Source organism: Fukomys damarensis, unplaced genomic scaffold, assembly GCF_012274545.1.
Source record: "Fukomys damarensis isolate Sample0158 unplaced genomic scaffold, DMR_v1.0_HiC HiC_scaffold_30, whole genome shotgun sequence".
NCBI lineage: Eukaryota > Metazoa > Chordata > Mammalia > Rodentia > Bathyergidae > Fukomys > Fukomys damarensis.
The window spans coordinates 9,089,293-9,111,793 of record NW_022900942.1 but is presented as its reverse complement, the minus strand read 5'-3'; the positions used below and the strand labels follow the sequence as shown (position 1 = coordinate 9,111,793).

Sequence of the window (22,501 nt, the reverse complement as noted above, 5' to 3'; positions counted from 1 at the left end):
CTCTCGCGGCCGACCCGAGCTTCTGCGCCGCGCCGGGGCGCGCACAGTAGGCACCGGGCTTATCCCGGAAGGCTGCCCCGCCGAGCCTCTGGAGTGTCTGGCGAGCATTCAAGGGGCGCCAGTTTTATCCGAGGCGGCGCTCGGAAGACCGCTGGGTACTCTGCTGCACACGGCGCCAGGAAGTGTTTGTCTCAGCCATTTGTGCCCGGCCGACCCGAGCTTCTGCGCCGCGCCGGGGCGCGCACAGTAGGCACCGGGCTTATCCCGGAAGGCTGCCCCGCCGAGCCTCTGGAGTGTCTGGCGAGCATTCAAGGGGCGCCAGTTTTATCCGAGGCGGCGCTCGGAAGACCGCTGGGTACTCTGCTGCACACGGCGCCAGGAAGTGTTTGTCTCAGCCATTTGTGCCTGGTTGTACTTGGCCAAATTCATGAAATAACTTGTTGTACAAGGAGGTGGAAATACAGTTTTAAAGCTGGCAAAGTGATGATGAAAAAGATACCCTCACTTTCCCAACAATGGTGGTTTAGTCCCCCCCCCCCGGTTTGGTGTGAACGATGGGGTTTTATTGTATTGGGAAAACAGACACCCACTTATCCTGTGCTTTTTGGAAGTGGAATGGAGTGATGTGGTAGGCACAGAGCTGTGCTGTGATTACATTGCTTCATTTCTGGCCTGGGGAAATACCTGTCAGTGCTCAGACCCGTACGTCATGGTGCTGGAGTGCTCGCTGACAGTTTGTGTGGTCAGGATGGTTCTTAGGGTTTGGAAAGAATCTTACTTGGAAGGCAGATGCAGGCTAGGAATTTGTTTAGGGGAGCTAGATAGTGTCTTCATTTCCTTTTGACTTTATACTTGTAGCTGGCTGTGTTGGCTAGTGACTCATTTTTGGGCTTTCCTTGGATTAAGTGCACCAAAGCTCAGTAATGAGCTTGGGAGTCTGGAGTAGAGATGCAGATGCCAGAATAACGTCAGGTCTGGAAATACAAAGGACGATGTTAAGTTTAGAAGCCTTTACAAAGAAGGAGGTGATGGGTAGGTATCAATGCAAGTTTAGGAAAAGATATTGCTACTGTACTTGATGAAGTTAACAGATGTGGAAACGAGGGCAGTGCCGTGGAGGTGTACATGACTTCAGCAAGAGTTTACATACTTCTGTCACTCTTCTGGATTGCTTGGAGCAGTGCTGGCTGGCTAGTAGGACAGATAATGCTGATTTCTAAATGGATTATAACTGCTCAGAATTTTCACTAGTGACTGGTAGCCTTTTGCCTCTTGCTGCTTTGACTTTGACCTTATTTTACTGTTTGATTTTTTTTTTTTTGGGTTAATATGCCAGCAGTGATCGATGTCAAATGCAGTATTACCGAGCTGTGTAGAAGAAGACAGAAGAGAATGTAAAAATTACATTGACTTGAAACTGGGAACCTATTCCTGCCCCAGTACTCCCCTACTTACCACATGGCATCACTGCCTACCTGAGTTATCAAGCCCAAAACCTAAGGATAATTTTAGTTCATCTAAATAATTCATAACAATCTTGTAGCTTCTTAGAACCTTGTTTCGAGTCTGCCCCATCCTTCAGTCTTTAAGGTGGGTCTTTTAAGTGTTCCCAAATGCCCCCCCTCCCTTGTGGGGTGAGGTACTTGGTCTCACTCTAGTTCAGGATGATCTTGAACTCATGTAGCCCAGGCTGTCCTCAGACTTGCTGCAATCCCCCTGCCTCAGCCTCCCAAGTACCGCGATTATAGGCACACACCATCACACCTGCCCTCTACTAGTCTTGTCTTCCTTAAATCCATCACTTTTCTGCCTGGATGGTCTCTTTAATCTGATAGTCACATCCTGATTAAAACTGTTGAATAGGTTCCTCCTCCCTTTGACATAAATCTCATCACAGGATCCTTATCAATCACACAGGCCCCATACCTGTGCAGGACCCTCAATGAACTTGCCATTGTCACTCTTGTGTGCTCCAGTATGCATTCTTTGATGTTGCTCATAATGCCACATTTTTCATTCGAGGCCTTTGACCTTGTCCTGTCACATCACCTCCTTTTGTCCTGCTGAAGCCCTAAGTGCTGCAACTTCTGCAGTCCTCAGATTTCTCCAAAAGTAACTTGTCCTGCTTTGTACCAGTCATTCTCTTCCACAGTGGTTCAATAGTCAATTATTTAGTGAGATCCTGTCTGAAACTAGAAAATAAAGGGTTGAAGGAGTATCTCCGTGGTAGAGAGTCCCTGGGTTCAATCCCTCAGTAATGAGGGCTGGGGCTGGGGAGACTCTTCTTACTGTTATTTTTTCATAAAAATATGTATGCATGTTAAAGTGGAATAGACCTATTTTAAATGAATAGATATTTTAAAAGTTGCTCAAACTTCTAAGAGGGAAAATATTACTGGATAAAACCTGTATCAACTGAAGGTCATTTTGGGCTTAAGTAATATTTGAGAATGTAAATGGGTCCTGAGACCAAAATGTTTGAGGACTATTACCATATTAGTTACTCTGAATAATGAGTCTCATAATCTGAAATGATTTTGTCACCCCATTATAATTTTATTCTTTAGAAAACCAGCAATGTATGTAGGGATTTCCACAGATAGCAGAAGAGGAGTTGAGAGAAGCTAAGTGATTTGGAAGGTCCACCTAACCAGTAAGTGTTGGAGTTGGGATATGGATCTGCATTTGTGACAATTTGTGTATTTTATTGTTCTGCCTTAATAAGTGCAAAGCTCTTTGGGTGAATTCATTTGTTCGAGGACCTTTTTTTTTTTTTTCTTTTTTCTTTTTTTTCCCTCCGTACTGGAGATTGAATCCAGGGTCTTTACACTGGACTATATCACCAGCTTTTTAAAATTTTCCTTACAAAAATTTTTTAAGACAGTGTCTCCCTATATTGTGCAAGTTGGACAACTCTCCAATTGCCAGGATTACAGCTGTTTTTGAGCACTTACTGTAATAGGTGGAAATTGTTGTAGGCCTGGGGGTTCAAAGTTGAAACAGAGACTTGATCTCTGCTGTTGAGAGAAGTGTTGGGGTAATGGTGGAATCACTGCATGGAAGGCAGCAGGCTTTGAAGGTAGGTTTCCTAGGGAAACTGGTGTCAAAATTGAAACTTAAAGCCAGAACTAGGAATAGACCTATCCAAAACACATATATGAAGTGAGCTTAGGACAGAAGTAAAACTCATCTGTAGATTGATAGGCTGAGCATGATCTCTCAGTTATATGTTACAGCTGTATGTGTTAAGGCTGTTGAAATTTTTACTGCATCCCTAAAGTTTTGATGTGATTTATTTTTATTGTCCTTAAGTTCAAGATTCTTTTGTAATTTCCATTTGGGTTTCTCATAAATTCCTCAATAAGGTGTGGCTTTTTTCCAAACATTTAGGGATTTTAATTTTTTTTTTTTTTTTTTTTTTTTGGTACAGGGGATTGAACTCCAGACCTTATGCTTGTGAAGCAGGTGGTAGAACCACTGAGCTAAATCCCCGGCCCAAGATTGCCATTTTTGTTGTTGATTTTTACTTTAATTACATTGTCATCAGAAAACATACCTTGAATCATTATAGTTTGAAATTTGCTGAGGCTTGTTTGAAGTTCTGTGGTCATATTTTGTAAATGTTTCATGTGCATGTGAAAAGAATATGTGACTTGGTTTTATTTTTGGTCAATTACAAGAAAAGTGGTACTTTCTGTTTTTATTTAGGTTAGGCCGTTTTAAAGATCGTGAAATACTATCTTGTGGGTTTGATTTACTGTACATTTCTCTAATGATATCTTTTGTGTATTTGGCTATTTGTATGTTTTTGGAGAAATGTCAGTTTTTTGTTCATTTTTAAATTTTGTGGTTTGTCTTTAAGTGTTAAATTGTAAAACTTCCTTTATATTCTGAATTCTAAACTCTAATGTTTGTGGGTATTTCCTCCAATTCTGTAGCTAATCTTTTCACTTTTTTGATAATGTCTTTTGGTATCATATTTAATAAACCATTGCCAAAGCCACAGTCACGAAACTGTTCCCTTATAGTTTTAGCTCTTAAGTTGAAATCTTAGATCCAATTTGAATTAACTTTTCTATGTGGTATAAGGTTAAGGATCAGTTCATTGTTATGTGTAGCCACCAACTTACTCAGAGCCATTTCTTAAAGAGAGTGTTCTTTTTTTCTTATGTTTTTATTTTTTTTTAATTTGAGCGTGTTCTTAATTGAACTATCTTGGCATTCTTGTTAAAAGTCAGATGAGGGCTGGGGATTTAGCTTAGTGGTGCCGCTGCCTGTCTCACAAGCTCAAGGACCTGAATTCAATCCCTGGTACAAACAAAAAAAAGTCAGTTGATGGTGTAGGTGAGTGTTTTTCTGTTCAGCTGGCCTGTATATCTGTCCTCATGCCAATTCTACACTGTTTTGATGTGTCCATTATATATAGACACATGAAATATGTAGCCTTATAATTATAAATTATTTAAAGTTATCTCACAAGTTGGTAGCACATGTCATACTTTGAAAACTCTATTTCTGTACACTTGTAAGAAATATGTAGTTGTTCATCATTGTATAGCAAACTAAGGTATTCATGCTCATTCTGGTAATTATTAGCTTGAAAATACTTGACAGAGCATTCAGCAGCTGATTAAAAATGTAACATCTTAGGTACAGTGGTGAAAAAGATAACTGCTTATTTTGGCAGTATTAATTTTCTGAAGATTGTTAACTTAGAGCAGCCAGTCTTTCTGTCCCATGACAAAGACAAAAGTCTTTATTTTCTTTAAGGAGCTTATGCTTGAGTAAATATGATAGTTAAATAATTCATACAAGGGCTGGTGATTTAGCTCAGTGTTTCCGCTGCCTGCCTCGCAAGTGCAAGGTCCCAAGTTTGATCCCTGGTACCAAAAAAAAAAAAAGAAAAGAATTCATGTAAAACCCAGTACTTCTAGCATGATGAAACCTCACTGTATTGTGGGGGAAGAGCGTTGAAGTATGGAAGGCATTGGGAATACCAGGGCTTGCACTGGTACTGGGCAGCTGATAAATAAGTCATGGCTGAGTACCTGAGGAAGGAATTAGCAGACCTTTTCCCTAAAGAGCCATATTTAATTGTTTTAGACACTGTGGATTGTCTGGCTCCAGAGCAGTCAAATATGCTTTTGTAGCCTGAGAGCTGCTATGGATTATGGTAAGTGAAAGTTTGCTCACCAAAAAGCTAGGCCATGGTTAGCTAATTCTCAATCTCAAGGAAAAAAGACTGGAATCCAAAATAAAATTGTACATAATAGCTGTTTACTTTTAAGTTAAGTTTATTGATATTTAACATACAGAGAAGAACAGCAGTTGCGGTGATGTGCTAGTCAATTAATTTTCAAGAGAATTTGCTCATGCAATTAGTGCCCAGCATAATAGGACATTAACTGCATCCCGATGCATCTCTGTTATGCTCCATCCCAAGCAGTGCCCTTGTAAGTCTAGCCACTGTTTTGACTTCTAACAACCAAGGTTAGTTTTTACCTATTTGTCTAATGATTTTAAAAGATTAAATTTTTTAAAAAATTAAAGCCTGTATAATGTCTTTTTTGTCTGGTTTCTTCAGTGAATAAGTGAGATGTTCTTACATCCATATTTTTATACAGAGTAGCATTTTGTTCATTTTCCTTTTTTAGTAGTGTCTAGTATCTGAACTTCTCCAGTGTATTTATCCATTGTACTTTTGGAGGACGTTTGTGTTTAGTTTCTGTCTGTTATAAACAGTTTCATTATGAACATTTAAACATATCTTTTCTGTGCATTTCTTTTGGAGATATACCTAGGAGTAGAATTACCAAACTCAAAGGTATGTAAGTATTTAACTTTCGTTAATGGTGGCAAGTAGTTTTCCAGAATGGTTTAGCAACTTTCACTCTCCCTAAGAGTATATGAGATTTCCAGTTGTACCATCGCTGCATCAATACTTGTTATTGTTTGTACTTTAATTTTAGCCATCCTAATGAATATAAAAAGTTACTGAAAAAAGTTTACATATATAAACAGGACCTTCATTACAGATTTGTTAGTAGGTAAGACAGAAATCATCATCTTCCTCTTTGGGTGAAGAGACATTATTTGATTTGCCAGAGACCCACAACTAATCACTTGGAAGGACTGAGATGCCCTCAAGTTATCTGGCTCCACATCTTGTGACATATATATCCATATTTCAGTCATTTGTATTAGTTTTAAAGACACACGTTTTTTTTGACTGGGGACTAGATCTCAGAAGAGGCTTTCTACAGTTCTTTATGACACACTTTAACATTCCTACTGAGAGTAAATGTGCTTGTGTCAGCACTAACATAAATTGTAAAAATGAGAAATAGAATGATGGCAGTAACAGAAGCAAATTATGTTGCATATTGAAAATCAGTTTTTCCTGCATCAAAGGAAGTACCACGTTCAGTAATATACTGCTGGACAATGATTGTGCAAAGGGCCCGTGACTTTGTGATCATAGAATTCTGTGTTCTAGTAGAAGATGAGGCTATGGACAGTTAAAGTTTTATTTTGCTGTAATTTAACATGCTGTATTTTTGTTAAACGTGGATAATGACTGTGTACGACTTGAATATACATCTGCCTGAGTTTAAAGCCTGCTCAGAAATATAAACTTGTATGTACTAAAGCATGTGTTTCAATGCCAGGTGATAGACCTTTTAGCAGTAGCAACAGGGAATAAAGCAATATGAGGAAAGAAAAGGAGGGCTTTATACAAATACAGATACTGCCATAATGGGCATTGAATGCACACTTGTGTTAAGATGAGCTTGTTCCTGGGAAATTCTTTGCCATAAAAATGTAAGTAAAGTGACATCATTAGGGTGTTTAATAAGTTTTGAACAGTATTGGTCTTAGTTCTGTGTCACTGATGTATTTCTTATCATCATTTATAATGGTGAATACCAATATTTTAGAATATAATTATTTAATTGAAATGCTTTTTTTTTTTGGTACTGGGGATCGAACTCAGGTCTTTGTGCTTGCGAGGCAGGCGCCAGAACCACTGAGCCAAATCCCCGGACCAATTGCTCATGCTTTTGATGACTAGGGTTCATTGGCTTGGCTCTTAGTCGAATATATTTTATACTGAAAGAACGTGTGTAGGTTTACTCTTATACACTGGCATGGAATGTTAAAATCCGCATTCATCTATTGTCCTTACACTATGCACATGTAGAAGAGACTGGGCTGTCATTTTAGAAGCCATCAACATGAGAGGAGAGGAAGCATAATTAGGAGGGGCCCATGGAAATGAAAATTAGTTCTACTTCTATCAATGGTTGTGAGATTTTGATCAAGAGATTTAGTTTCCCTGGAGCCTTAGTTTCCTTAGCTATGCAGGAAGGGCAGGGACTGTATGATGCAACCCGCCACCCGCTTCTCTGTAGTGTAATACTTTTTTTTTTTTTGGTATCAGGGATTGAACTTGGGCCCTTGCACTTGCAAGGCAGGTGCCAGAACCATTGAGCTAAATCCCTGGCCCTAGTTCAATACTTTTTGAATAAGTAATGTGTTATTGTGGTTCAAAACTCAACAGTGATGATTGTGCTAGTCTTCCTTCCTAGCCCCCAGTCACCCAGTCAGATTTTATTCAGGTAACCAGTGTCAATATTTTTTTTTCTGTAGTTTTATGAAGAGGTATTTTATATAAACACAAGCAGTGCATGTTTTATCACTGGACTGCCCACTTAAAGAGATGTTAAAATTCAGAACATACTGCTTTTTTCCACTGAATGCATTTCAAGGATTGTCTGCCATTCTCTTTCTCTCTCTCTTTCTTTCATTGCTCTTGCCTTTTTATTAGTACATATTAGCAATATATAATAATGAGATTTGTTTTGGGTATATTGATACACACATATTACATATTGTGATTGTATTTTTATCTTTACCATCTCCTTTTCTTTTCTCCTCCTGAGTTTCTTCCTCATCTTTAAAAGTCCACCTTCTAGACTCATGTCATCTGTCCTTTACTTCCCCCCCACCCCAGTACCGGGGGTCGAACTCGGGTCCTTGCACTTGCGAAGCAGGTGCCAGAACCACTGAGCTAAATTCCTAGCCCTTTTACTTATTTATTCCTTTACATTCCTTATATAAGAGAAAACACGGCGCTATTTAACATTCTAGACTAGTTTATTTTAGTTAACATGGTTTCCAGTTCCATTCATTTTCCTGCAAATGATGTTATTTCATTCCTTGTGACTATGTAATACTCTATTGTTTATATGTACCACAGTTTCTTTATTCATTTATTCATGAGCATCTGTGCTACTTCCACAGCTTAGCTTTTGTAGATTGTGACACTGTAAACATGAATGTGTATATCACTGGCATACACTGTCTTTAATTCTTTCAAGAATATACCAAGGAATGGTAAAGCTGGATCAAATAGGTTATCCTGTTTTTAGTTTTTGGAGGAATCGCCATACTGATTTTCATAATGGATATACTAGTTTACTTTCTCTGCACAAAAGGAAGGGAATGGAATATTATTCAACCATAGAAAAGAATAATATCCTGTCATGGGCAGCAAAATGGGTGGAACTGGAGCATATCATGTTAAGTGAAATAAGTCAGACACAGAAAGACAGATACTGCTTGGAAACTAAAAAAAAAGAAAAAACCTGAAAGTAGGATAGTAATTACCAGGGACTAGGAAGGGAAGGGAGCAAGGGGGGTGGGTGTGGGGAGTGAAGGTGAAAAAAGGGTAACTGCATATGATTAGTGTTCATTGTATGTATGTGTGGAAATATAATGAATTTTCTTAATATATGCAGTTAATATGTATTAATACAAGTATAAGAAAATGCAGCTGTTCTTAGAAAGGCAGGCCCACCATGAGGCTGCCACTCAGTTGATCATGTCTTTCTCAGATCGCTTATCCTTTAAAAAATCTGACAGCCTCTGTGGCTGCAGAGACTGCAGGACAGTGGCAGTTAACATTAGGTGTAACAGATTTGGGGTGTCCACCTTTGGCCTCCTCTAGGTTCAGATCCCTCACCAAAGGACATTCTAATTCAGTAGCCTTCTTTCTAAACCACACATAGTCTGGGGGCCAAAAATGTGAATGAACTTGAAGAGATGGGGTACAAAAGGTGTGAGGCAGAGGGCACAGATGTCAACAGAGGGACTGAGCAGACAGGAAGGGAAGGCAGTGCAGATGGCCGAGACACCCAGTTGGGGAGGAAGTCTTTGGTGGATCGGTTCTTGAGTACAGAAGGGTGGTCCCAAGAAGATTAACAGTCTAGAGGTGCTTTGGATTATAATGTTATGCTCAATGTGGAAACTAAAGCTATTTGTTTTTTTCCAGTCACTTTTTTTTTTTTCTTTTTCTTTCAATAGTGGGGATTGATTGCAGGGCCTTGCACCTGCTAGGCACGTGCTCTACCACTGAGCTACATCTTCAGTACTTTTAAAATTTTGAGACAGGGTCTTGCTCAATTATTCAGTTTGGCTTTAAACTTTTGATCCTCCTGCCTCAGCTTCCTGAGTAGCTCAGATTATAGATCTGCACTACTGTACCTGGCTCCAGTCATACTTTATTATGTTTGTCTTGGTACCAAATTAATGTCATGTCATCACTCTTTGGAAGAAGGGGCTTACTGAAAATTTAATTAATTATGTTGAACTTTGTTGCATAAGGGAAGTCTTGCCTCTTAGGACATATTTCAGAAAAATCTTAGTTTATAAATAAAACATCATTTTTCAAATTAAAAATGGATCATGGTCTGGGGATTTAGCTCAGTAGCACCATGCCTGTCTGGCAAGCGCAAGGTCCTGAGTTTGATTTATTCTAATTCAGTAGCCTTCTTTCTAAACCACACATAGTCTGGGGGCCAAAAATGTGAATGAACTTGAAGAGATGGGGTACAAAAGGTGTGAGGCAGAGGGCACAGATGTCAACAGAGGGACTGAGCAGACAGGAAGGGAAGGCAGTGCAGATGGCCGAGACACCCAGTTGGGGAGGAAGTCTTTGGTGGATCGGTTCTTGAGTACAGAAGGGTGGTCCCAAGAAGATTAACAGTCTAGAGGTGCTTTGGATTATAATGTTATGCTCAATGTGGAAACTAAAGCTATTTGTTTTTTTCCAGTCACTTTTTTTTTTTTCTTTTTCTTTCAATAGTGGGGATTGATTGCAGGGCCTTGCACCTGCTAGGCACGTGCTCTACCACTGAGCTACATCTTCAGTACTTTTAAAATTTTGAGACAGGGTCTTGCTCAATTATTCAGTTTGGCTTTAAACTTTTGATCCTCCTGCCTCAGCTTCCTGAGTAGCTCAGATTATAGATCTGCACTACTGTACCTGGCTCCAGTCATACTTTATTATGTTTGTCTTGGTACCAAATTAATGTCATGTCATCACTCTTTGGAAGAAGGGGCTTACTGAAAATTTAATTAATTATGTTGAACTTTGTTGCATAAGGGAAGTCTTGCCTCTTAGGACATATTTCAGAAAAATCTTAGTTTATAAATAAAACATCATTTTTCAAATTAAAAATGGATCATGGTCTGGGGATTTAGCTCAGTAGCACCATGCCTGTCTGGCAAGCGCAAGGTCCTGAGTTTGATTACTGGTACTGAAAAAAAAAAAGGATCATTTCATGTCTTTGAGGCTTTTTTTTTTCTCTCAGTACTAGTGATTTAACTCAGAGCCTTCACACCAAGGTACATCCCTAGGCCCTTTTTATTTTCTATTTGAAACAGAGCCTAGCATAGCTGAGTTGCCCAGGCTGGGTTTCAATTTGTGATCCCCCTGCCTCAGCCTTCCATAGCACTGAGATTATAGGTATGCACCAACATGCTTGGCTTTCTCTTAGGCTTTTATCTGTCAGTTGCAACTTAAGTTCCTTTTCATTTTTGGATAATATATTAAGAAGCTTAGAAGCTGTGAAAATTATTTTCTATATTCTGAAATAGCTTTTTAACTTTGTACTTATTCATTTATTTAGAGATGGAGTCCTCCTAAGTTGCCCGGGCTGTCCTCTAACTCACCATCCTCTTGTGTCATCTTACTCAGTAGCTAAGATTACAGATATGTGCCACTGTGCTTGGCTTTAATTTTGTATTTTATTTATTTATTTATTTTTAAAAATTTTGTATTTTAGAAATTAGGTCCAGGATCTCTTTTATTGCTACATTTAATCTTTTTTTATTACTTGTTATTAATTTGAGACAGGTTCTCGCTACATAGTTCAGACTGGTTTGAACTCACCATGTAGCCCAGGCTGTCCTTGAACTCACAGCGATCCTCCTTCCTCAGCCTAGTTCTAGGATTACAGGCGTGTGCTATCACACCTGGCCATGCATTCAACCTTTACTGAAATTTTATTTTACCCTATTTGTTTTTATTTTATTTTTTACTACTGAATTTTTAAAACATAATTTTCAACACATATTTAACTAGAAGTCATTTTTTCTTACTACATTAGAAACTTTTCCAAAGGGAATAATATATTAGTTGATATGGTTCCAACAATCATTTTAATTAGGCTTGAATAATCAGTAAATATTTTTTGTAGTAGTTTAGTGTAGAAATTCTGGAAGTTTGGTCTACATGAATGTTGTTAATAAATGGGTTTTTCTGGGTAGTACCAGGGATTGAACTCAGGACCTTGTGCTTGCAAAGCAGCCAGTGGAACCCTGAGCTAAATCCCCAGCCCTCAGTAGACTTTTAATGTGTGAAGTTGCAGGGTTTTTTTTTTTGTTTTTTGTTTTTTGTTTTTTGAGATGGATCTTACTATGTATTTCACTTGGGCCTTGAACTCATTGTGTACCCCAGGCTGGCCTCCAAACTTGTGGCAATCCTGCCTCAGTCTTAGTGTTGGGCACACAGGTGTGCACCAGTGCATCCAGTGAAGTTGCAGTCTTTTGAATTACAGTAATATTTCTTGAACCTGGGCATTTGGCCTTTTTCTCAAGGGCCTGCGGAATTATTTGAACCTGCCTCTGTCCCACTTCTGTTTTGTGCACTTCTATCCTTCTAGTTTAACACAATCACATTCTGCCTTAGCCAGGAGATGTGGCAGGTGCTGGAATGACACCCAGACTGTGTTCTCTACACAGGACTGTGAAGATCTGCAAGAAACACCAAATGCCTGTGTTCACCAGTTCTTTGAAGAAGTAGAGACTTTCTTTAGCTTCTTGGGTCTTAAGTTCAGCCCCCACCATAGTCCAGATTTCTGATGTGTTTGGATCAAATTTGACTTAGGACATCTTTATTTTCTGACATTTTTGACAAATTTTGTGATTTCCTTTATGTTATTTGTTGTATTTCTTGTCTCCCCCCAGTAGTAGGGATTGAGTCCCAGGCCTCTTTTTTTTTTTTTTTTTTTTTTTTGAGACAGGGTCTCACTATGTAGATGTGACTGACTTGGAACTCACTGTGTAGCCCAGGCTGGTCTCAAACTCACAGCAATCCTCCTGTTTCAGCCTCCCAAGTGCTGGGATTACAGGTGTGCGCCACCATGCCGGGTACCCAGGCCTTTTAAAGCATTCATTCATTTATAAATTTTGAGTTAGGGTCCCATGGAGTTGCCTAGACTAGGCTTAAATTTAAGATCCTCCTGCCCCAACATGCTCTACTGTCATATTCTTATTTGAAAATACTTTTAAGCTTTTCTTAGATGTGTTCATTGAAACCCTTTTCTTTTTAATATGTATGTATGTATGTATGTATGTATTTATTTATTTTTCATTGAAGCCATTTTTGGAAACATTTGCTAAGGCATTGCAGTCTCTTGTCTTTGTAAATCATGACTTTATGAGAGGAGAAGTTTTTTCTTTTGATTTAAGCTTGCTGTGCAGCAGTTTTCAAAGATAGATTAAGTTAATGAATTAGCATTTAAAGGCTTTTATGTTTCTACTATTATAGTTTACTGAGTGTTTTAAAAAGCTTTGCGGCTTGTTGGTACACTTTCTCTTTGTTGTTTTTTATTTGTTTATTTTTATTAATAACATCTTTGCCATAGATAATGATCACATTCTTCATAGGGAATTTGTAATTATTTTGCATGTGCTTTGCTAATTGGTAAAACACATATAATCATTAGAAGAATTTTAGGTATAAACTAGCTTTTTTTCCATGTATTCCTCCCCCCTTCCCCTTCTCATTTGAACACATTCTGCTACTTCCCAATATCTGTCCTCCATTTTGCTCCTTATTTACCCTTTGAGTTTCTCAGATGAAAGAGTGTAATATTTAAACTTGTGTGTCTGATTTATTTCACTTAAACTTATTGTCTCGCATCCGATTATCTAAATATGGCCGAAGATTGTCCTTTATGGCAGACTAATACTCCATTGTATATAAATACTACATTTTCTTTATCCATTCATCAGTTGATGGGCATATGGACTGTTGCTAAAATTATTTGTTGTAAATTGTGCTGCTATAAACATGGGTATGCATATATCACTGTGGTATGATGCTTAACTCTTTTGGGAAGACACCTAGAAGGAGAACAGCTGGGTCAAATGGAACCTCTAGCTTTAGTTTTTTGAGGAATCTCCATGCCAATTTTCATAGTGGTTGTACTAATTTACACTCCCACCAACAATGGAGAAACCTTTTTTTTTCCCCTACAGCCTTACTAGCATTTATCATTGGTGGATTTCTTTCTGGAGTGAGATGGAATCTCAGTGTTGTTTTAAATTTGCATTTTTCAAATGACCAGTGATGTTGAACATTTTTTCATATATTTATTTGCTGTTTGTACTTTTTCATCTGAAAAGTGTATATTTGTTTTCAGATGACCATCTTTGGGTTGGATCTTTAAATTTGGGGAGTCTGATTTCTTTTGAGGTCTTTATATCTTGTAGGTATTAATCTTTTGTATGGAGAGTAGCTACTAAAATTTTTTCCCATGCTGTGGTTGTCTCTTCATTTTGTTGGTGGTTTCTTTTGCTGGGCAGTTTGGTACACTTTCAAGGTTACTTAGAGATGAAATCGTTCCTAGTGACTTTGCAAGGGTTTGAGTCTTTAAAGTTACAAAACAAAAAACACCCTTATTTTGGTGCCTTGTGCATATGGCTGTGAAGCCTCAGGAAATTTTTCTGGTTAATAGCAATCCTGCCAACCAGTATTTAGAGTGCTCTTGTCCCATGTTACTCATCTCAACATATCTCATTTCTTTTTTTTTTTTTTTTTTTTTTTTTTTTTTTTTTTTGAGACAGGATCTCACTATTTATTTGAGACTGACCTGGAACTCACTCTGTAGTCTAGACTGGTTTTGAACTCACAGCATCCTCCTGCCTCAGCCTTCCGAGTGCTGGGATTAGAGGCATGTGCCACCACGCCTGGCCTCAGCATACCTCATTTCTAATTTTAAGACAATGCCCATTATAAAAGTATTCAGCATACTAGTCTCATCTAAAATTTCTCATAAGTCTCTGGCATAATTAGGTTGTAAAATAATAACCAAATAACGTAGCTTTATTTATACGGTGAGAATAGCAACTGGCATTTATTGTCTGTACTCATCCAATTTCATAGATGGAGTTTTAACATTGGATGCGGAGAACACTGATTATGACTGTCCAGTTCCAAACTTCCATAAATGTGAAATCTGTCTGCTGTCTTTTCCTAAAGAGTCCCAGTTTCAACGCCACATGAGGGATCATGAGCGAAATGACAAGGTAAGTATTTTTAAAAGGAGTGTCATGAACATGAGCATTGAAACTGGAGGTATTATAAAAATCAATATATAAAATCTAAATTTTTCTTACCTAAAGAATATTAATTTGTAGGATATTTTATTTTGTATAAACATTTTGATTTTTTTAAGGCCTGTCTTAGTAAATGTATCAAAGTTATTTATGAGTGGACAAATATTATGAGTGGAAATATTTTCAAAATTGTCAGTAGTTTCAATTTCCTAAATGACTGAATAGCAGTTTGTTGTTTTGAGGCAGGGTTTCATTAAATAGTTCAGGCTGACTTTGAACTGACTACATAGCCCAGGCTGGCTTTCAACTTGCTGTAATCCTCCTGCTTGAGCCTCCTGAGTGCTGGGATTACAGGTGTGTACTGTCACGCCCAGCTGTCCAGCAAGGAGTTTTATCCTCAAGTGGTCTTGCATGGTGTTGTGGATATTTTAGATCATTCAGCAGGGAGCAGCAGTACTGTACTATCTTTATTTATTTATTTTGGTGCTGGGGCTAAACCCTAGAGCCTTATGTGTAGTAAGCATGCACACATTGTACCACCAAGCTGTGTGCCAGCCCCTAGATTGTCTTTTTAGAAAATATTTTTAATTTTCTTTTTTGTGCCTATTAGTATTATATAGTATGGTGGAATTTGCTTTGGGAAATTGATACATGAGTTTTACATATCTTTATCTTTTTTCATCCCATTGCCCCTTTCTCTTTTTCTCCCTCCTCCGTCTTGTCCCCGTCCCAGTCTCCAACTCTAAAAGTGTAGCTCCTGGTTTCCTGTCTTCTCTATTTGTTTGTTTATTCAACTTTTTAGTGTTCCCATAGAGAAAACTGAGTCTGGCTAACTTTGCCTATGCAATACTGTCTTAAGTAGAGCTTTGAATCCTTTTTTTGGTACCCCTTGTAGGTATGTCAAGATTGTTAGTGTCTAAAACAACAACAACAAAAAAAAACAAGGAATATTAGTGTCTACTCTAGCGGAAGGCTTTGCCTGTTGGATGGAAAGTAGCAGTTAAAAACTATAATTGTGCTGACTTTTCTCTGGTCGTCTTATGTAACCTGGGGGATAGGCAGAAATGCCTGCTCTCCTCTCAGGGCTCAGGGAGTCACTTCCTGCTCAGTCCTGAGAACATGCTTACAGGTAGGGAGGGCTGTCCTTGCTGGACAGTCCAAAAGGTTAGAGTCTGTACTTTAGAGAGAACCACATGGGGTTGTGTTGGCTTTTTACCAGTAAGTAAGAGACTATCTTCCAGTTGGACTCTACTAAAAATCTATATGGTTGTATATTTTATTTGAAGTGGTAACAATGAGTTGGTCAGAAACAGAAGGAAAAGTAATGAGCTGAAGCTGCTCACATCTGTTTTCATAGAGACTATAACTAGATACATTTGTATGTAACATTTCATAGTAGAAATATTTTCGGTAAATATATATTTTGTTTATAATTCTTTGAGCCAGGTTTATAGGCACAGGCCTGTAATCTCAGGGTTTAGGAGTCTGAGGCAGGAGGATCACTGTGAATTTGAGGCCAGCCGGAACTACATAACAAAACTCAGTCTTAAAAAAAAATCCTTTTAGAAATCATGCAGCAGTTTTATGGTGTCCCTTTTAGATGTATTGACTCAGGTCTAGAAGAGACTTCAAAATGTGTGTACATTGTGATATTGTGTGTCTTAAAAAAAAATCCTTTTAGAAATCATGCAGCAGTTTTATGGTGTCCCTTTTAGATGTATTCACTCAGGTCTAGAAGAGACTTCAAAATGTGTGTACATTGTGATATTGTGATATATATATCAACCTTGCCCTTTTGGGGGAGGTGTGGTGTCACTGAGCTAAATCCCTGGCCTGGTACTTGTTAATATTTTAATAATGTTCATTGAACAGGCACCTGTGGAATGATTATATTTCAGTGGTTTCTTTACTTTTCTCCCCAAATAGCCACATCGATGTGATCAGTGCCCCCAAACATTTAATGTTGAATTCAACTTGACACTTCATAAATGTACCCACAATGCGGAAGACCCTACTTGCCCTGTGTGTAACAAGAAGTTCTCCAGAGTGGCTAGTCTCAAAGCGCATATTATGCTCCATGAAAAGGAAGAGGTAATTATTTTGCACATGCTTCACTAATTAGTAAAACACATAATCATTACAAGAATTTGAGGTTTAAACTAGCTTTAAAGCTTTCCTTATAGATTTTTTTGGCTTGTGATATTTTAAATTTATTATTTGTTCAACTTTACCCTTTAAAAATCTGTTTAAGTTCTCCTTCCCCTTCTTCTGAGAATTCTTTTTTTTTTCCCCTCATAAAGTTTATTTGTACATTGAAAGCAAGCAATATAGTTACATTTAGCATTGGGACCTTGTACCTTTACATGATATATCTTGGTTCTTATTTACCTGTACCCCTATCCTCCCTTCACCCCCTTCACCCTTCCCTACTTACAAAGACTTTGTTTCCATTTTTTCACATTTTTTCTTTTCCCTTATTTCCTTTCCTCTCCCCTTCTTTTCTTATAGATTTTAAATAGCCAATGAGTGTCATTAAATTTGTCTCAAAAAATCTCTAGTTTACTGATAAAATATTTTATTTTTTTGGCTTCCATCAGTACCTTGTGGTAGAGACATATTGGTGTATAGTACATTTGAGGGATGAAGCATGTCTACATTGGTTGGCAGGGGTTTTTCCCTGTTGTTCCCTCCCCCAACCAGAAACTAACTTTTGTAGAATTCTGCAGTGCAAAAGTAGCTTTTCTGCTGATGTAAATGATATAATCTCTTGCTTGGCTCCTGGGTCCCCTGACTCGCAGGAATTGGAGAGAAGACATTCATGATGTCAGAACAGTGGCTGATCCTAAAAGTATCACAGACCAGAGTCTTGGGACAATTTTAAGAACCACAACTTTTTTGTTTTTGTAGCAGAAATCGAACTCAGGGCCTCATGCTTGCCAGGTAGGTGCTGTACCACTGAGCTACATCCCTGTCTCATGAATCACTACTTTAAAGAACTATGGATGGTTGAATGGGCCTAATTTGAAGTGTAAGTGGCTGTTGAGTTGAAACTATATTCCTCCTGCCCCTCCTTCCCTGATTGTTGTGGAAATTGAAGATAAGAGGAGAAAATAAAAGTCATTTCTAATTTTGAGATAATTACCATCACTATTTGGTATATTTTCTTCTTGAGAGACAAAAACACATATAGTGTGGGCCAGGGATTTGCTCAGTGGTACTGCTGCCTGTCTTGAAAACATAAGGTCCTGAGTTTGATCCCTGGTACCAAAAAACCCCCCAAAAAGTGTCTAGGTTGCATATATGTAAAACTTACATCCTAAAAATCGAGCTCATAGTTTCTACTTGGGGTTGTGTCCTTTTTAAAAATACTTTTGATTCTTATTTTAAGGTAATGTATTTTTATATTTTAAAATCTTACTATATTAGTAATAATTTTGGAAAAAGAAACAGAAGTGTCATAAAAGCATCCTATTGGAGTATAAAAAAGTTGAGTTCATAGAAACAGTAGAATAGTATTACCAGAGGTTCAGGGTGTGGCTAGACCACAAAGTTTTGGTCAGTGGCCACAAAATTCAGTTAGGCAGGAGGAATAAATTCAAAAGATTTATTTTGTGTTATGGCACCTACAACTAAAAGCAGTAATGTATTGTATATTTCAAAATTGGTGAAAGAGTAGACTTTGTTTTCTCACCACAAAAAAGTATGTGAAATAATGACTTTATATACATAATTTTACTTGTAAATTAAAAATTAATTAAAAAAATTTAAAAGCACCTGTAATGACACCACTTGGAGATACGCATGTATAGTCTTTCAGGCTGCTTTGTATACACACTCACTCTGCATTATATAGACTTTATGTGACGTGCTACTTTGTACAGTCTGTTTTATAAGTTACCTGTTCCCTGTTATTATGCCTTAGATGTATGTATTCTCTTTTCACTTATTGGATCATGAGTGTTTTCCTTGTTACTATTTTAAATTCCTTTATTAAAATTTTCTGCATTTGGACTTAGCATAATAATATCTAATCATTTTATTGGTCATTAATATTTTTTCAGTGTTATAAATGATAAATCTTTGTATATGGATCTTTTTATGAATCTTTATTTCTATAGGATTTATTTCTTTCATTCAGATTAATGAATTAAGAAATATGCCTTTCTTTTTCAGTTTCCATATAGAATGCCACATTATATTCTGGAAGGCACATGCTGATTTGTACCTTCACTGTAGAATGCTTCTCATTGAATTTATTGTACACGACTTATTATATACGAATGCCTCTTATTCAACTTATGCAGTATTTATTAGCTGGAGTATAAACTGATAAAATCTCTTTGGTAAAAGGCAAAAGATTTATATGATCTGAAGAGAAAACAAAGTATTTATAAAATCTCTTTGGAAAACAGTTTGATGGTATCTAAATTTTAAATTATTAGAAAAGCTTTAATTATTAGAGATGACCATGGTTTCATTTTTATTTTTATTTATTTTTTATTGATATATTTTTGATATAAGTAATGGTAACATTTATCATAGGGAGTGTGTACCTGTACATGGTATATCGTGCTTCTTTTTTTCCCATTCCCCTCCTAAAGCTTTGTTTCCACTTTTTTCCTTCTATTCTCTTTTTTTCCTTGTCCCTTCTTTCTTTTCACCCCCCCATTCCTCTTCTCATTTGAACATTTTTTTTCTCATTTCTCAATATCTATTATACATTTTGGTCCTTATTTACACTTTACATTTCTCACACCAGAGAAACACTGTGATATTTAAACACGTGTGTCTGATTTGTTTCACTTAAGAGTATGGTCTCAAGGTCCATCCATTTAGCCAGAAATGTCTCAAGCTTATTCTTCTTTATGCAGAATAGTACTCCACTGTATCCAAAAACCACATCCTCTTTATCCATTCATTGGTTGATGGGCATTTGGGCTGTTTCCAAGATTCGGCTATTACAAACTGTACTTCTGTAAACATGAGCATGCATATATTATTGTTATGATATTTTTAATTATTTTGGGAAGACATCAAGAAGGGGAATAATAGCTAGATTGAATGGAACCTCTAGTTTTTATCTTTTGAGAAATCTCTACTGATTTCCACATCAGTAGAGTGGTTGTACCAGTCTATACTCCCACCAACAGTGGAGAAGGATTCCTTTTTCCTCACATCCCTGCCAGCATTTATTATTGGTTGATTGATAATAGCCATTTCTTTCTGGAATGAGGTGGAATTTCAGTGTTGTTTTAATTTGCATCTGTTGTCAGTTCCCTTTCCCTTTTGTTAACTTACTTGCCTTGCCTAGTGGATTTATTCTGTTGGAATTCTCGGAATTATTGACTTCATTGTCTTTTTCTAACATATCCTTAAGAATATTTTGTACTGCTGATTAGTTGTTCATGAATTTCATCTGGCATTCTTTATCATAAAAATACCTTATTTCTCCATTGATCTTGAAAGATAATTTTACGGGGGTACATCAGTCTGGGTTGAAAGTGATTTTCTTTTTTGTGGCTTGAAATACTTTATTTCAAACCCTCTTTGACTTGAGGGTTTGTGTTGAGAAGTCTGTTGTGATGCTAATGGGCTTTCCTTTATAGATGATTTATTGATTTATTTCTTCCTTTTTTTTTTTGGTACTGGGGATTGAACTTGGGACCTTGTGTTTGAGAGGCAGTTGGTGGAACCATTGAGCTAAATCTCTGGCCCTGTTTCTTTTCTCTAACAGCTTTTCATACTCTGTACTTGTGTTGAATTTCTGGAGTCTTTACTCTTATATGCTTTGGTGTAGTTTTTTTGTTATCATGGCCATTTGGAGATCTGCACACCTCACTTACCTGTATCTCAAATTCTATTTCCATGCTTAGGAAGTTTTCTGCCTTTACTTCTGTGAACAGGTTTTTTTTTAATGTCCTTTTTGCTATAATTTTTTTTTTAATACCAGGAATTGAACTCAGGTCCTTGCACTTGTGAGGCAGGTGCAGTGCCACTGAACTAAATCCTGAGCCCTGTGCTATCTTCCGATTTTTCAGTGCTTACTATTAGTCTTATGTTATTCTTGTTTCATCATCTAGCAGCTGTTGTTTTTATTTTTTAATGATCCTTGGTATTTTTAATAAGTTTTTCATTTGATGTTTGCTAACTGCAAACCTGTCTTCTAGACATGATATTCTATCCTTACATTGGTTGATTCTTTCCATAGAATTTTTAATTCCCTGGATATCTGTTTGAATCTGTTTTATGCAATCCAGTTCTTTTCTACGTTGGGCATTCATGCTCTCCATCACTTTCCTAAGGTCCTGTTGTGTTTTTTTGTTTGTTTGTTAATCTGTATCTATTCTAGATTCTCTGTCCATGTTCTTCATTATGATCATCATTTCTTTACTTATCTGCAAAATTATTTTTGAGTTTTTTTCCTAGAACCTCATTTATCTGCTTTCTTCTGGTGCTACCATTTCAGAAAGTTCAGTTGGGTTACTTTTGATTTCTTCCACCTTAATGATACCTGGAATTACCTTGAGTAAGCTGGAGGTCGGGGGCTGCATCCTGCTTTCGTTTCTTCTCATTTTCTGTTTCTTTTAATTTGTTTTCTGCATTGACGCTTGTAAATTGCTTATGGTAGCTAGCTTACTATTATCGAGATCTCCTTAGGAAATAACTACTTCTCCGAGATATTTTTCTAGATGTTGCTGGCTTTTGGCTTTTCAGTCTGTCCCAAGATTCTGCCTCTAAGTTTATTAGGGATGAGAAGTTGCTGCCTATTTGGCCTAGCCCCAAGTTCTCTGACAGTGGCCTATGGTATTTTTTATGAACCCCAATCTTGCTATTGGTATACAAGGAAAATCAACTGAACCGTGTCACTTTAGCTAAAGTAGTACAATCAATAATAACAGTAGCATCAAATACAATGTAGAAAATGACAAGCTGTGAGAACTGTTAATTTGTCACCTATAAGCCATGGTACAAGATTTATCATTACATTACAAAGTCAGAAATAAGATAAAATTATATACAGCAAATATCCCCTCAATAGGGCAATTGTACTCTCAGGGAAGAAAATTTAAAAGGAATAAGAGGGGAAAAATAGAGAAATAGAAGAAGAGGAGATTGGAAGCAAGGCTGAAAAACAAAGGAAGATTCCCCAAGCTTTGGGAGACTGGTGAAAAAGACAGGAAGGAAAGGAAGAAGGAAAAGACAAACAAGGACTAAACAAAGCCAAAAAAATCTAAAAAAACAATGTTCAAACTTATGAAAAAATAGGGCCAGGGATTTAGCTTAGTGGTTCTGCCTCCTGCTTCGCAAGCAGAAAGATCAGAGTTTGATCCCTGGTCACCCCCCCACCCCCCAAATTAGGAAAGAATAATTACAAACATTTGAGAAAAAAGACAAAGCAAAGAGAAAGAGAGAGAGAAAAAAATGTTTCTGTGATTTCAAGCCTGTGGTTATCTTTTGGAGTCTATAGTTTTGTGGTAGTCTGATTCAGGGGATGTCTCCACTGTCTTTGGTAGAGAAAGGAGGCACACAGAACCCAAATCTGTCCTGGATGAACCCTGCAAGCCTGTAGCAGGATTAAGGTAGGCTGCCAATTCTGGTACTTTCAGCTCCACAGAAATTCAGGCTGATCCTGGCCCCTCTTTCTGTGGTTGGGGCTTGACTTGCTCAGCCTACAGCAGTTTGGGTGTCTTCTGCTATCCTGGCCTTGGCTTCCTGATTCTGGGTGTGTCCTGAGGTTGTGCCTTATCTCCTCTTTGGGAGCCAACCCTTGGCTACGCTGAGTCCAGGGTTCAGCCACTCCCTAAAATGGCAT

At 37.6% G+C, this 22,501-nt stretch overlaps 1 protein-coding gene across 1 annotated transcript in view; it reads left to right on the top strand.

The window, feature by feature from the left end:
* Positions 1-4,319: 4,319 nt before the first annotated feature.
* Positions 4,320-22,501, top strand: part of Znf236 (zinc finger protein 236) — a gene marked incomplete at its 5' end in the record, with an annotated part of 117,689 nt that continues 99,507 nt past the window's right edge. Inside the window, 3 exons of the mRNA XM_033757385.1 lie at positions 4,320-4,344; positions 14,516-14,658; positions 16,615-16,779. Of these exons, the coding sequence (XP_033613276.1) occupies positions 4,320-4,344; positions 14,516-14,658; positions 16,615-16,779 (333 nt within the window). The remainder of the gene's footprint in view (positions 4,345-14,515; positions 14,659-16,614; positions 16,780-22,501) is intronic.